The sequence below is a fragment of the Dermacentor silvarum genome, chromosome 5 (genome assembly GCF_013339745.2).
Source record: "Dermacentor silvarum isolate Dsil-2018 chromosome 5, BIME_Dsil_1.4, whole genome shotgun sequence".
Taxonomy (NCBI): Eukaryota; Metazoa; Arthropoda; class Arachnida; order Ixodida; family Ixodidae; genus Dermacentor; species Dermacentor silvarum.
Genome location: NC_051158.1, coordinates 103,918,665 through 103,935,680, shown reverse-complemented (window position 1 = coordinate 103,935,680; position 17,016 = coordinate 103,918,665). Strand labels below are relative to the sequence as shown.

Genomic DNA, 17,016 nt, shown 5'->3' with positions numbered 1-17,016 from the left:
ATGGGGTGCACTCAAAGAACGGGTGTACGAGAACAATCCTCATAAACTACAGGAGTTACAAACAACCATTATTAACCTGTGCATTGCGCAGATAGCGCTATAGCAGCCCACTACAGAGTGTTTAACAGTATGAAGCATCGCGAGAAGACGTGTCTTCAAGCCTGTGTGTTGTATCGGCGTGGCGGCCATGAATGCCACGCCGGGCACGCGGGAAGCGTAGGGGCACGCCGGGACGGCGGCCTAGCAACTGACGCAGACGCAGACAGCTACTGAGGCGAAGAACTCTTTATTAACGGAGACAGCTCCTTATATAGGCGGGCGTAGTTGTAAACAGCGCCCCCTGGGTGCGGATTATGTGGGTTTCGAAACCGAAACCGCTACATCACACTGTGGTTGTCATTTTCAGCATATTCTCTAATGATCACTGCACTCTCGTAAGTAAAGCCTTCAATTTTGTGACCACCATTACGACCGCACACTTAATTTTCGCACACCCAGTTGTTGTGAAGCCAGATTTACCACGTCTTTATGGCGCCTATGGCAAAAGCGGCTATCGAAAACGAAAAATGAACGTTATTATCTACAGTGATAAGCGCGTGCACTGTGGGCGAATCGTAAGCGACGCTGCGCTAGGACATTCTTTCGGCTTGGTCATGGACAGATCTAGGGATCCACCTCAATGCGAGAATCCATATTTGAGTACACGAGTGTTTTTGCATCCCGCGAAAAGTACTGCTAATTCACTGTAAACTATGTACAGATATGTCAAAATTTTGTCGCACAGTTACGAAGCTGTAAACTTGGCCCTGCAATTTTTCGTGCTCCCAACAGTGACAGATTTATCGCGCAACGAAGCACTGCAGGACCCCACTCACCGATTCAAACTGAAGAACCGTTCCAGGAGAAGAAGCTGGTTCGAAAACGACCGGTGCGTTTGGAGACAGCCGAGGACACACCCGAGCGCACGAGAAGTAGGGAGATGATGATGGTGATAACGACGATGATATCGATGAATTAGTTCATGGTGATGCTCATGATTCGCAATCTAATGCGCGTGCCCACAAGGCGGTATTGACTAGGAAGTGGGTGTTACATATAAAAACAAATAAACACATTCATGGTGATGATGAGGGATGGTTATGGGTGATGGATGGTGACGCCAGAATCACATAAACCAATACAGGATGGTGGTGGCTGTTGTTATAAACCCCCTATTTAAATATCGCTCTGGATTTCTGCGTTTGTTTCCATCTCCGAGTCCTTTACCAGAAAGAACACGGGCCAGAATCTATGATATGTACGCGAAGAGTGTGTTATCAGTTGCGATGAAGACCATATAAACCTTGATCAGAGGTCCTGTGGATCAGTAAGAAATATGTACCGTCAAACGAGGTGTCTTGCTCCGAAGTTCTAGGAGACTTCCAGAAAGTGGGGGAAATTTTAGAAATTTCGCGATGGTATGAAATGGAAAGGGTAATTGCAAATAGAAAGAGAACACGAAGGGCAGAGAACAGAGGTGCATTAGAAAAGTAGTCGGTCTAGCAAGAGTGGCACCATCGGCTATTCCGAGTCTACTCAATGTCTCATTTCACACGGAACTTATCCGCCTGATTCCTTGCCAATCCACCTTAGGGGATATGAGAGAAAGCAAGAAAACGTGGCCTAACAAAAAGCAATTTTTGATGAGATTACTGCACGAGGGATATTTTGCTGTCTTTATTGTAAGATGTTCTAGCCTGTGCGTGCCGAGCATGCATAGTAACTTGAGCCACTCCGAACACATAGAAAATTGTTATGATAGCGGCGGCATATAAAATCACTTTGGTTCTATTTAAGACGGTATTACGACAGCGTTAGCTTATTTCATTGACGTCTACTTTCTCGTTCTTGGCCCATCCTTCATCATGAAGGTGCATTACCTTTCAGACACAGGAAATACAAATAATCCTCCTTTCATACGCGTAATTATCTATGTTATTATTGCGAAATCAATTATATGGAAACTCCAGTAACGTTTTTTTTTTCGTTGCCGTGATGTTCCGTATAAGGTCCAAGGGCGACAACATTGTCCCCGCACGCCGTATGCTGAATGTGCGAGTGAAATCGTGCGAGGGTGAGCCGGCGATGGTGGCTCCAACTCGTGCGCTACAGCGAGGAAAGCGGGGAGGAAGCGCACCGTCTTTCGTCTCCCGCAAGGCATCGGAGGGGGCGTTCTACTCCGGCGGCGGCTGCGTGTGGCGCGGCCGCGCGGGCCCTAATTTTGAAAGCGATCTGCAATGGGGACAGAGTGCGCCGAGTGCTGACAGCTTCTTGTGCGCTGTCTTATCGCCGCTTAGTCCGCGTTGCAGCGAGAGTCAACACGAAGGTGAATTCGCTCGCTGCTGCAGCCGCACTTTCCCACTCCAGCTGTTTTTGACAGCGAGTGTGCGTGGTCATCGAGTGAGATGCCTTCATGTTTGCTCGTGCGCGCGTGACACCATTCTTGTTAATTTGGTTAGTAAGCGAATGTTTACTAGTTTATACAGCCGATAAGACTACTATCCTCATTTCGCATAACTGTCTCCTAATTTGCTATCGCAATCGATGCTTCGCCTTTCGGGCAAAACTGTGCAATTTTTCATTTCATGGCTGCTTTCTTCTTTCATTTTTTATATACCTCTGCAATCTGTTTAGAAAACCCGCCACATCTTCTTTCTCATACTTTCCCCATTTGCTCCTCTCCTCTTCCTTGTGCCTTTCTCTTCTTCTTTTTCTGTCTCAGAGTAAACTATACCTCGACATATCTGCTTTATTCAATTGTAATTATGGTTTTTTCGTAACAGACTTGCGTCTTCTGTCTACATTCTATTATAACACCGTGTTCTTGACTTTTCCTCACCCGTGGGTTTATGCTGTCTTCAGGTGCCATCATCATTAAATTTTGCACGCTCCTCGAGCTTCCTGGAACGTTCTCTTGATCGAAGGAGCAGCCATCGGTCGGAAAGCGTCCCAGCGCAAGTTCAAGCTGCAACTGTTCCGTTTGTTCGTCCAGTCCCGCTTTGTCTCGGTGAGTGCGTGTGCAGGTTGCGCTGCCGGTTACACCAAACCCATGCCTTTGCTTGTCACCATTATAATTGTCATTTTTCTCCTGTCTACTTGTGAGAGGCGCCATTACCGGAAGGGATGGCGCCTTTCCTTTGGAACTCTCATTGGAACTAAGAATTTAAAATTTCAAGGTGGTATGCTTTAAGGCATAGTAACGTGACCTTTGAGGGACACCATGCTGGGTTCCGAAATAATCTTGACCTCTTGATGATCTCTAATGGTTACCCGGAGCATTGATATATCAGGTTCCACAGATATATCAGGCTCCGCAGAATTTCTACGGTGGCCCGTAGAGATTCTGGGCCGCCGGGGCCCGGAATCGAGCCCCTGACCTTGTGTTCACCCCGGAACGCCACAGCCACCACGACGAATCTGGTATTGATCTATTCATGAAACATCAGAATTAAAATAATTGACTGATTGATTGATTAAAGAAGCTTACCGAAGACATATTTAGAGAAAGGTGACAATGGAGAGGAGTCATGGCTGGCTGAGCAAGTCCGTCTCATTAGCATATACTCTAGGCGGGCTGCTAGTTGGGCTGCTGAGCACGAGGTCGCGGGATCGAATCCCGGCCACGGCGGCCGCATTTCGATGGGGGCGAAATGCGAAAACACCCGTGTACTTAGATTTAGGTGCACGTTAAAGAACCCCAGGTGGTCCAAATTTCCGGAGTCCCCCACTACGGCGTGCCTCATAATCAGAACTGGTTTTGGCACGTAAAACCCCATAATTTAATTTAATTTTAATACTCTAGGCGTGAGTTAGAAACATTGTAAATGGCGGCAGGGCTTAGGCAGACGGTGAGGTGACTTAAGTGACACTTGAACCGTGATCACGGTCATTCGTTGGAACAATTTTCGTTGCTTTTGTTGACTTTGCTTCTTCACATGCAACCAACGCTCGGTAACGTATAGAAAATCTCTTCTCATTTAGCAGAACGTAGTGTGTCTTCCTCAGAAAACCCTTCAGTCTCACTGTTTGGCTGCTTTCTTGCTACTTAGCTGATCTATGACCTATAGACTGCCTTCTTTTTGGTTGATTTTGGCATTTAATTAACTTCTTTTTCGACTGCGATTTTTCGAGCTGCGATCACCCTTTGGGCTCTGAGTCCGGTCACTGTAATCCGTAAACGACATGGACGTATTTATTTATTAAGAAGCAAAATGCCAGAGCTAATGCTGATTAGATGTCGGCTTTTAAATCCATAAGCCAGTAAACTCTATACCGTAAACTATGTGCGTAAACTATATACCGTAAACTATTAGGCGGCTAAATGCCTGAGCAAAAGCCAATTAGATGTCGGCTTCTAAATCCCTAGATCTGTAAGTTCGCTCATGTGAGCCTAAGTATGAGTAGGGCCGAATGGGTTCCAAGGGTTTGAGTATGAGTGAGTTCGGGTGAGCAGAATTTTGGCGTGTCTTAGTCCGAGCGAGCCCGGCTCAGTAAATATTGTTGAGTCTGAATTATTGTGAGCCTTAACATGAAAATAAATATACTTCGTGAATAAGTCTGGGCGAGTTCCATTTATTTTGCTCACCGAGGTTCAAATCTTAGTTTCTCTTTTGTCTTAATTTTTCAAGAGACTTCCTTAATTTTATGAAATTTCTAACCTGCACCCTAATCAATGGCACCGTGGCTGACGTTTTCAGCAAATATAATTAGTGTGTCACTTTCCAGGTTCATTCGGTGAGCATGACTTACTACAATCCAACCGCTTACCAATCAGCCTACAGACATCCGGCCTACGTCCCCTGGACATATGACCAGACGGCATATGGAGAGACGCCGTATGGTCAGGCGCCGTACGGTCAGGCGCCATACGGTCAGGCGCCATACGGTCAGGCGCCATACGGCCAGACACCATACGGCCAGACGCCATACGGAGAGACGCCATATGGAGAGACGCCATACGGTCAGACGCCATACGGCCAGATGCCATACGACCAGACTCCATACGGCCAGACGCCATACGGCCAGATGCCATACGACCAGACGCCATACGGCCAGACGCCATACGGCCAGATGCCATACGGTCAGACGCCATACGGCCAAGCGCCATATGGCCAGGCGCCATACGATCCAACGGCATACGGTCCGACGGCATACGACCCGACGGCGTACGGCACAGTGTATGGTAAGATGACGTACGAATCATCGACGTTCAGCACGTACGGACAGCCAGTTACCGTCAAATGTGTTATCACCATCAGCATATTCTTATGTCAACTGAAAGACGAAGGCCTCTCCCTGAGACCTCCAATTATCCCTGTTTTGCGCTAGCTGATTCCAACTTTCGCCTGCAAATTTTCCTAACTTCATGACAACAGAGTTTTCTTCCCTCTTCAACTGCGCTTCCCTTCTCTTGGTACCCATTCTGTAACTCTAATGGTCCACCGGTATCCACCCTAAGCATTACATGGCCTGCCCAGCTCCATCTTCTTTCTCTTAATTTCACATAGAATACCGTCAAATGTACATGGAATGGCAAACGCTGTGTGCATATTGTATACAAGCAGCTTGTTTGCAAAAAGAAAGGATAGCGGGATAAGGACGTATACTGTTTCCAAAAAGAACTCCCGAATACAACGATACTGCACGGCTTCCTTTTGGGATACAGAGCTTTTCAACAATCATCTTGGTCTATTGCCTTTTGTAGGTCTAACTAAAGGCTTGAGTATATAAAGTAAAATTTGTTCTTGGGATATTTAAACTATGATATCCAGACTGCGGGGTATGCGCGACATATAAAAAATTAGGAGAACCGACATTGTAAATTGTACAAGAATGTCTATAAAGATTTTATTAAGGGCAGGAAGCGAAAATGGCCTCATGCAACCTTCGAAGCACGAAAAGCCATTTCTCAAATTAGGAGTGCCCGGTGGCCAGGGAGGTAGCCAGTGGAATGGGGGACACATTTTTGTGTTGAAAATTTCTGCGTACCAGCAATACCTGGCCTAAAACGACGTGCGAGAACACCTGCTTCCCCCTTCCCCCGGTCAAGTGCGAGCCCCCTTCCTCCTCTCCACCTACTCGTCCCCCGAAAATTTCTGGCTAGGCTACTGCCTATTGCACAAGTGATTATCATAAGGTGCACAAGAACTGCCTTCCGAAATTACCGTGTACACTAGTCAACATTTTTTATGGGACATATGGTGTGGAAAGGGTTTCGGCGAGTCCGAGTTAGCGCAGTGAAAGGAGACGACCGAATGAGGAGGGTGGTGCCGGTGCGGCTGTCCGTACGATTGGTCCGCTTCCCCTTGCTTAGCTTGTGGATGCTGGTCGAATATTGTGGCGGCGTGCATTGGCTGGTTAAAAAAATTGGCCCCCATCCCGCCCTGCGAACTTGAACGTCCAGTGAAGCTGTATCAAACACCACACATAGCCGAGCATTGTATTCACGCTGTTCTGTTGATGTTTTTAATTTCCGTGGTCTACCCATGAGTCTTAGAATGAACTGAACGAGAATGAACGAGTTGCTAGACGGGTCTCGCTTTTATATATGAAAGCGTGGTGACGGGTCACTAAGTATATATATATATATATATATATATATATATATATATATATATATATACTGTATGCCTTATTGCAAAGAAAGACATGCCGTTTGCCTTCAATTGTTAACGTGGCGTTTTTCGTGGCTTCCGCCACGAAACTTTCCGACCAACGAGAGGTATGCAGCATCCCTGTAAAAATTATGCGTGGCTCTGCTACCGCAAACACCAGAGACCAGCGGTGCTGGGGAACACCTAGTAATGTTGTGGCAAACCAGTTAGCTTCCTGGCGCTCAGGATTTCTTCGCGATGTTCTGCGTAGTGTCGCCATGAATTCAACCGGTCACGCTCACAAGCCTCCGGATCGTCACTTTTTTGCCTACACGAACTCTCGGCTTCCCTCAATCTAAACTCGGGATGTTATCTTCTGCGACGCTTGGTTTCAGCTTCCCTAGCTCTCGCTTCAGTCTTTCGGAAGTAACTAGTGTCCAGTTGTCTGGTCGAAACCTGCCGAAGTCACGGACACCAGGCGCGTTCGGCGCGAACGCTATGAAACGTGATCGGCGTCGGCAGCAGTTCTACGTGATGATAAGTGGTTCTTGAGGGAAAGGGAAAGGTTGGCGCTATCTTCTGCAGCCCTTGAGGGAGCACGTGTCCCACTACCACATGCCTTCACTCCTCCTCTGCACCTCGCGTCCTCTATCAATGCCACCTAATTTCCTCTAGGTGGCGTTGCCTCTATGCTTCGCGTAGGGACCCTACATACAAGCGCTGTTTTAGCTGCGTGTAGGGAGCCAGCGCTTGCATGTAGGCTTCCTAGCTGCGCGATGCTATTTTTATACTCTGCTTTCACTCTCTCTCAGCTCTCTCTCCCCCAGCTCGGCGAAGCTATGGCACAGCTGGTATAGGGTATGGAGTTTTCTGCTTACGCCACAAAATTTTCCGACCAACGAGAGGCATACAGCTGCGCTGTAAAATACCGCTAAAGCAGATCCTCAAAGAAGAGGAGTTGGCAGAGCAATGTCGTATACGTGCCGAAAAGGTTCGACAATGTTATACCACCACCCGCAAATTTTAATTGTTCGCAGAGAAATCTATTCTCTCCGGCAGCTCTAAGTAGCCAGTGCCAGGGAGATCGGTGGGCAGTCAACTTTTATTCCTCTTGAAACGGGACACTCTCCGGCTATTCCAAAAAATTACCAGTTTTCTTCGGCATAAATAGTGCGTCTTTATTGCCTACACGTCACTTTGATGTAGTGAGATTTCACGGATGTGTGACGTCGCATGAGAGACAGATGAAGTGAGCGAAGGCCGGAAATTTTTTAGCAATAGTGTACGACTCATGGCGAAAGAGGCGTAGAGTCTTAAATAAGAGTCGTTTAGCCTAGTCATGCATAATCAGTGGGTACACGTCATATCAGACGGGGAGCTTTCGTAATTTTCATGACGTCGCGTGAGATACAGGCGAAGTGGTGGTGCCCTGAAAAATTGTTCACCGATCGTGGAAGGCTAAACTGGCAGAAATGGAATAGAAACAAATTGGTATAGCTTTACTTTACAGCGCCACAATATTGTGAACAATTGTTTTGGTCAACACGGTTTCATGCATTCGAGCGCATGTGAGACATAGAAATGATTTCATCGCACAACTACTGAACTACTGAACAACTACTGAACACAGAGCATATGTTGCCTTGAAGAAGACAAGTCCACTTGTCGAAACGTTGGCTCCTGCCCTCACCTTGTTCTCGTGTTACTCAACTACTGAACGAATATGAAGGGCATTTGTCTCATTAAGAGAACACGCTAAACTCTACCGACTGCAAGCGGCAGGATTTTGATTTAGTGCCTCACAATTTTAACGCATATATCAAACATTACAATATCAGAACAGGCATCGCTTTTTTGTCAACTACATCGTTTAGTTCGAGCACCAGAAGCGGTCAGTTAAAAAGTTTACAGGCCATATTAAATTGGCACAAAGCTTATAAAACTTTTGCAAAATACCTGCTCACGCAATTAGGGTATATTTCATACCAATGTAATTATTCTTTTACTTAAAATTTTCTTACACACCTCGTAAGCATTGCATAAAGGGACCGACACAGTAAACAATAAATGGGGACAGATCGAAACACAATAAACAGACGTAATATCATAGAGTATAATAAAATGCACTTCACATAATATACGAGTACAAACACTCGGGCATTGCAGAAATATGAAACGCTAGCAAACATAGAGAGAAACGGGAAAATATATGGTCCATGAAGCAAACAAAGCCACGGCGAAAAGAAGTCGTCACTCTAGCGTCAACCAAGCAAGGGTAGAAGATACAAGAATTAAAGAAAAATAAAGTCATCAACTGAGATGCATCAACTAAACGGTGCACTAAACGCAGAAGAGTAATAAAAAAACACGGGGAAAAAACGTCACAGTTGACGTCACTGTGCAGAAAAATATGAGCTTATGAGCTAGTGGAATTTATCTAGATTTGTTTCGATGAAATCAGCGAGAGAGTTGAATAACTGGATGACATGAGGAAATAATACATTAATATTGTCCTCTCCGACTCTTAATGGGCGCAGTTCACAGAGCTGCGACATTTCCTTTTTTCAAGTGCAAAGCATTTTTTGCCTAGTCGGAGTAAGGGTCAAAGCAAGGTGACGCTCAAGGTCACAGTGACGTTTCGATGACGTTTCGTCTTCGAGAAATTGTGCCGATCCGAGAGAAAGCGCCGTTTAACAAATGCGGATATAGTGCGAATTAGGGCGGTCCAGGGCAAGAGGTTATGAACGTGAGCGCAGGCGTGAGCCCAAACCCCAACGTGCCGTCTTCGTCATGGTGTCGTCGACATTCCTTCATCGTCATTTCAAGGCCTTCATGACATCGCGATCAATCTTTCGTTACTAAGTGGTTTGTTTGAGAAAGGAAAGGTTGGCGCTCTCTTCTGCAGCCCTTGAGGGAGCACGGCTCAGAGCCATCTTTCGTTGTCCTGTCACCGCCATCTGTCAGCTGTTTTTACTATCTCGCTGTCACTGCGCTGTCACATCGTCGTTTGTCACATCACGCGGTCTTCGTGTCGTCCTTTTACCGTCGTCATTAATACATCGTCGTCGTGCCATTGTCGATATCTCATCGTCATCACAAAGTAGCCGTCATGCCGTAGAGGTCGTTCTATCATGATCATTCTGTCGTCACGCCGTGGTCGACATACCATTGTAGTAATTTTAGCGCCGTCATGGCGTCGTCGTAATTCCTGCACCCGCATTCCCTTCGTCACACTATCGTCGTCATAGCAACGTCGTCGCACCATCGTCGTCATATAATGGTCGTCGCGCTCTTTCGTTATGAGAACATGCATGCCATCGTTCTAGGGCGTTCTATGCGGCCACATGCGACGGAGCCGCACTCGTCCGGAATCTCTCGAACGAAGCGGCAACAGATCAAACTCGGCCAACCTGTGGTTACCCCGTTACACGCAGGAAGTTTTTGGGCGTCGTCCTAAACACCTCGATGCCCGCGCTCCCCATCAAAGAACCATACACGAACTGAGTGCCCATTACGCGGCGTGGTGGTGTCACCGACCACGTGTTCACCAGCCGCGTTGATCTAGGAACTTCGGAGTACGTCTCGTACTTTAGTACGCATAGGCCAAAACTATTCATATCGCGTATTATCCATGCAACTGAAGAAGCATCAAAGAAAGTACTTAAGAATAGCACCTAAAAAATAAATAGCTTGCCCCCAGATCTGCCTCATATAAACCTTTCAGAAATGCTTCACATGGCTTACAGGGTGTTTCACTCAACCTGGGCCAAACTGAAAAAAATATGCAAATGCTACGTAGCCGGACAGAACCAAGCTGATGTTGTTTGCCGTCGCTTAGATATATTCAGATTATTTTTTGCATTCCGGCTAAATACGTATTTATTTTTAAATAATTATCCAACTTCTCATAACTGAACAAGTAACTTAGCGCAATATAAAAGACAGACACAAGAAAGGGACGAACAAGGACAAGCGCTACTCACAACTGTTTAATGCAAAGGAAGGATTGTACACACATATATATCCTCTTGTCACGCATGCGCAGGCCAGACGATAAGAAAGGCACGTGTAGATTAAAGACGGTTGCGCAAGAAGTCAAATTCGGCGTCAAGTAAAGAGATAGACGGCTCACTTACACACCGATCTCTGTTCTGCTTGATAAAGAAGGCCTCCAGTGCAAGACGAGAAGAGGCATTGCCACTCCTGCCCAAAATGATAGTCTCATGAAATCGAGCGCTAAGTTACTTGTTCAGTTATGCAGAACCAACTAGCCCAACAATTAACTATTCTAGTATCCAACTTCTCGAATGTTATAATTAGATGAAACGTGTCCTATGAGAAAACTGTAGCGCAACATGAGAAACTCCCGATGCAGCTTTCTGTTGCTCAATACGTGCTACATAAAAGTGTTTTTCCGAGCGTGAAAGAATCCTATACGAATGCACGCAATATTCCCCGCGGGACTGGCTGCTCGAGGCAATTATCTTGTATTCGCGGGCATCTTGCACGCTCGGAAAAATACTTCTTTCTTTTTTTTTTGGTTTTGTTAAAGTTTCTTTTTGCTACTTTTTTTTAGGTGACAGAAATGACAAGTAAGTATAGCCAGTCGCTGGCCAGCACTTCAGCGTGAGCGATGTACATTGGATTGGTATCCATGTACGTGCAATGGATTCTCCCCCTTCCATTCAGCGATATAGCTCGTGTTAATTTCAAGAACACCAGATGTTTGTAAAGTGAAATTAACTCGCACGCTTCGTCTACTTACTTGGAATGGATGGCCGATATTAATCTCTGAGCCAGGTATCTGAAAGAAACACATCTGTGCGGGTCATCAAGCAACACCATAGCTACAGTCAGTACTTCAATGCGAATTAGATGTCGCAGCCAATTTTAATCAACCTTGTGCTTCACGATGATAAAGCCTAGTAGAAAGACCGAATGCACTGTACAAAACAATATTAGCTCCAGACCACCGTTCATCGTGTGTGGTAGCTGTCATAGGGTTTTCCTTGTCTCAAATTTCCTTAGACCCGCCATGGTTGCATAGTGGCTATGGTGTTCGGCTGCTAAGCACGAAGTCGCGGGATCAAATCTCGGCCACGGCGGCCGCATTTCGATGGGGGCGAAAAGCGAAAAACACCAGTTCACTTAAATTTAGGTGCACGTGAAAGAACCTCAGGTGGTCCAAATTATTCCGGTGTCCCCCACTACGGCGTGCCTCATGACCAGATCGTGGTTATGGTACGTAAAACTCCACAATATAATTTTCATTAGGTTTCCTTAGTCGTCTTATATTGGAATATGCCGCGGCTTCGTCAAATAAAGCCACAGCGGTCGCCGTTGCGGGTTCGCAAAATTGATCCTTAGCCAACTGTTGGTAAGCACGAACTCTTTAACGTGTAGTAACTTGCGCTTCACTAACACGTTTAATCAGCAATAGTAAGTAAGTGGATGTTTAGGAGGTGCGTATTTTGCATGTGAGTTTTAGCAAACGCACGTTATTTACGCCGGATGCATTTACTAAGTCAATTGAAGATCAATTAAAGCGCGCACACTTTGTTGTCTTTACGCAGCCGGAGCTTCCCCACGTCGGCAGCAGCGGTGTGTGCTGTCGTCATCTTCATATTAGTCTGCGCACTGATCACGTTCTTCTTCGCTTTGGGCTCCGGTAAGCATTTGTTTCTGGGTCCAAGTTCAACTCTACAAGATTTATTACAGACTCTTACCATATGTTCTTACGTGCTCAATAGGCAGCGCTACAGAAGACTTAGCGTACCGCTTCGCATGACAGGTAATCAAGGACGCTTCCTGCATAAATTTTTTTCTTTATATTGAGTCACGGAGTTGAAAGTAAGTATGATGTATTCAGCTAATTATGTTTTTGTTCGATTTTCACATTTTTACAGCGAAGCTGTTAAGGGCTCAGTCTCCGGTGGTCGTGTCCGCGTGTAAAAAAAGAACTCTAATTGGCCGTATGCTTTATGTGCCGGTGAAAGCGCGCGAGGGACGCGCGCTTTCACGGGGAGCAAACGCACGGCGGAGAGCAAACGCGACTTCTCCCGTCGCGCGAAAGGCCGTGGGGGGACGGGAGGAAGGGAAGGAGGGGAGGCGACGTTTAGCTGCGGCACCAAATGCGTATCTTGCGACTGGGCGCAAGGGGAACTGGCGACTCAATCACAGTCTGAGAAGATTTCACATAAAAGGCATGCGCTGCCGGTGTTTTGTTTCATGACATTTGTTTATGGGCTGTCATTCTCAAAATTCGGAGGAGCTGTACAAACTTGGACATGCAGCAGCACCAGCAACGCAGCATAACTGTTGTCGACGGCGGCGGCGTTTTGCCCGCGTTCGCACCGAACGCGCGCGGCGTAGGTGAAGTGTTTATGAACAACGTGCCAACCTTTGCCGTACACCCTATGGCGGTGTACCGTAGCGACCATAAGGCCATGGTCCCTGTGGTCACTAAATAAATAAAAACCACCGGATCATATATATTTCTCATTCTTTAATAGTTCAAATAACCAATTACCCCATCACACCCATCACATCTTAATAGTCCTATTTGGAAATACATAACTCCCACCATAGTACAGCTTCGCTGGTCTTCCATCTCCACCCCAGTGGAAGTGCTGACAGTATCTAAAAGATTTGATGGTATAAAGAAAGAAGCATAAGTTCCTGCAGTCCGTAATTTTTAACTTTCTTTTTCTTTTAAATGCGAACAACAGCATCATCAGATGGCTGTAGAGAGCTGCGTTCATTTCCCTTTTTAACGAGCGCCTCTAGCAGAGGCGCGAGCAACGCGCTGTCAATTTGACTGCAAAACGACAAAGAAACACGCACCAGCACGCTCTGCTCAATCAGCTGGGCAGTGAAACGAGGGCAGAGTGTTTCCCCTAACTTACGAAGTAATCCTATATTTCAAAAGAGGCAGAAGGCAATAGAAATGTGCCCACAACCACAATTCGTGCAGTTATAACGCAATATTTTCTTAAGAGAAAACCTTTGAAAAGTCAGAAAGTTGTTTGATGCAAGAAAGATAAGTTTCAGTATCGTCTGAAAGACACTTGTCTAGAGCGGTCAACCGACGATGGGCGTTGATGCACCCACGCTGACGCCTGGTGGCACGTCTCCTCCATCACGACTACCAACATCGATGACCATGAGCAACCGTCGTGCATATGGAAGCTGCACTACGCTGCACACGCTAGCACAACGCGAAAGACGAAGCACGTAACTGACACACTAATACAACGCGCAAGACAAAGCACGTAACTGAATCGTCACCGAGTCAAATCAGCGCGTACAGCGCGTCGTAATTGCAGCCTCCGCGATCAACTTCAGAAACATTTTCAGAGCTAATTGCGGAGGCCACGCTCCGCTGTGCTGAGTACGGTGAACGCCACCTAGGTGGCGTTGGTAGTGCTTCTTGATGCCAGCGTCCCTTCGAATGCTGGCATCGAGGCGTCGTAGTGCTGAGACCACCGAAGCGTTCACTGTCGGTGCGCGTTAGTGTCATAATGCAGTACTTCTCTTTTCTGCTCGTAGGCGGCGGCACCGCCCCGAGCAAGAGCGCGGGTACACGGAGGAGTGTTAGATATATAAGGCGCGTCTGTGTAGCTCTCTGCAAATGCGTTTGTGGCGCAATGGGTTAAACGCTCGGCGATCTATCGTCGCGGACCGAGATGATCGATTGGTCGCTAGCTGTCGAAAAAAAAAACGCACAGGGAGACGTCGCAATAAGACTACCCACGGCCCTGCCCCATACTATGTCAATACACTATAGGACATGCACATGCGGAACCCATACGGTAGCTACCGCGAGGTAGCAGCTCCGGATGCTGGTGCGGTCCGCAGTCGGACACTCGAACACTCTAAAGAAGTCTGATTCCGACTGCATAGCCATCAATGCCATTCTAGTCTAACCACCATGCGCGTATCTCCCGTAGACACTCTTATATCGCCAGAGTTCCCTCTGGCATAGTTATTTATTACTAATTTTAGTGAGAAACTCTATGGAACTTAAAAACACACAATGGCAACGCAGTGTAACAACTAAGTCAACGCTATGTACACTCGGTCTGAACGCAGCCGAATGTAAATCGGCGAATTCCACGCTCATGTGGGAATCGGTGATCAGCGAAGCTTGCATCACTCTTTACCGAAAGTGACGTTTATTTCGCAAGTGCTTTCGCAAACACGCATAAATGCAACATAATTTCACACAAACTTAGGGGTAATATTTATTGTATTCAAGATTAGTTTCCGCCTTGGGGTTCTTGAAACCAGGCATCGTGCCATTAATTGTGCAAGTCACTGCATTCTGTTACAGGCTTCGCAGATGACACAATGTACAACTAACAATACGGACTCGATCCGTGCCGAAAGCTTGTTTTAAATATAGCACTTTTGGAAGCGTATATAAGTACGTTTAGTTCTACCAGGATTTCACGTAAAAGTGTGCAACTATTTCCCTATGGTATGTGGCGACACTGCTACTGTTTACTGAATGTGATACTGATTTTTGAAGATCCCTATTAAGAACTTTGAGTCAAGGTGCGTATGTATGCAGACGCAAATTACTTTTCTATGTTGCGACTGGTGACGGGAAAAAAAAAAACGCTTGAGCATAGAGTTCAACGCAAACATGGCACTCCGCTAAGTAAAATTGATGTAATAAATAACTTCAGTAAAAAGTTTTGGGCAAAAGAATGTTGTTTTAGGTGGTGCACTACCAGGTTTGATGCAAATTTTGGTGTGTGAGCGTGTTTGGTCGCTTTTACCAACTGAAAAATAATCGGCACATCTATTTTATTGCGATAGCAATTATATGAACACTTCAAGCGGATTTTTGCTGTCGGAGTCGCCGTCGCCGTGAGGTTCCGTATAAAGTTCAAGGGCGATAAAATCGTCGCCGCGCGCTGTATGCGTGAGTGAAAGCCTGCGGGGGACACGCACTATCACCGAGAGAGAACGCACGGCGGAAAGCAAAGGCGACTTCCGTCGTGCGAAAGGCCGTGGGGGTATGGGAGGAAGGGAGGCGGGGCAACGCTGTGCTGCGGCACCAAATGCGTATCTTGTAACCGGGCGCAAGGAGGAACTGGCCACTCAATCTCCCACGTGAAAGGAGGAAAGCGGGAAGGCAGCGCGAGAGGGATGGGGAGGGGGGCAGCTTCTACTCTGCCAACAACTGCGCTTGTACTTTTCCCGGCTGCGGCGGTCGCCCGCACTGTCTCATAAAAGCGATCTCCACACGGCTCTGACCTTTTTATGCGCTGTGCATTCGCCACTCAGTTTCCGTTGAAGCGATAGACCGCACGAACCTTCGCTCGCTGCGGCGGCTGCGCTTCCTGCCAGCGTTTTGACAGTGGTTGTCTGCGGTCATTGAGTGGGATCTATGCATGTTTGCTTGTGCGCGCTTACACCACGCTTGTTAATTCAGTTAGTAAGCGAATGTGTCTAAGTTTATGCAGCCGATAAAACTACTATCCCTACTCCAAATAGCTCTCTACTAATTTGCTATCGCAATTGATGCTTCGCCTTTCGGGCGAAACTGCGACATTTTTTAAACTGATACTACAGTTCTTTCCGTGGTACAACGTTGGATCTATAAGTGTTTGATGTGCCTAGTGATTTATTTATGTATATCTGACGATTGGCATGATGTGACTAAAATATTCATGCTTCATGCTCGAAATCCTATCTTCATTGTTTGCGCCATGTTTCCAGAAAAAAATGTCGCAGTTTCGCCCGAAAGGCGAAGCATCAATTGCGATATCAAATTAGTAGAGCGCTATTCGGAGTAGGGATAGTAGCTTTAACGGCTGCATAAACTTGGACACATTGGCTTACTAACTGAATTAACAATCGTGGTGTCAGCGCGCACAAGCAAACATGAATAGATCACACTGAATGACCGCAGCCAACGACTGTCAAAACGCTGGCAGCAAGCCCAAGTTCGCGCGGTCTATCGCTTCAACGGAAACTGAGCGGCAAATGCACAGCCCATACAAAGGTCAGAGCCGTGTGGAGATAAGAGACGGTGCGGGCGACCGCCGGGCAGAGAAGTTGTTGGCAGAGGAGAAGCTGCCCCCCCCCCCTCCCTCCCTCTTCCCGTTTCTTGCTTTCGCGTGGGAGATTAAGTGCTAAGATACGCCTTTGGCGCCGGAGCACAGCGCCGCCTTGCCTCCCTCCCTCCTTTACCCCAACAGCCTTTCGCGGGACGGTCGCTTTTTTTTTCCGCCGTGCGTTCGCCCTCCGTGATAGCGCGCGTCCCCCGCGCGCTTTCGCTCGCGCATACGGCGCGCGGCGACGATTTTATCGCCCTTGGAATCTATACGGAACCTCACGGCGACGGCGACGCCGACGGCAGAAATCCGGTTGA

At 46.9% G+C, this 17,016-nt stretch overlaps 1 protein-coding gene across 1 annotated transcript in view; it reads left to right on the top strand.

Moving 5' to 3' along the window:
* The first annotated feature begins 4,779 nt into the window (after positions 1-4,779).
* LOC119454296 (uncharacterized) overlaps positions 4,780-17,016 on the top strand; it is a 42,060-nt gene continuing 29,823 nt past the window's right edge. Inside the window, exon 1 of the mRNA XM_049668015.1 lies at positions 4,780-5,221. Within this exon, the coding sequence (XP_049523972.1) occupies positions 4,780-5,221 (442 nt within the window). The remainder of the gene's footprint in view (positions 5,222-17,016) is intronic.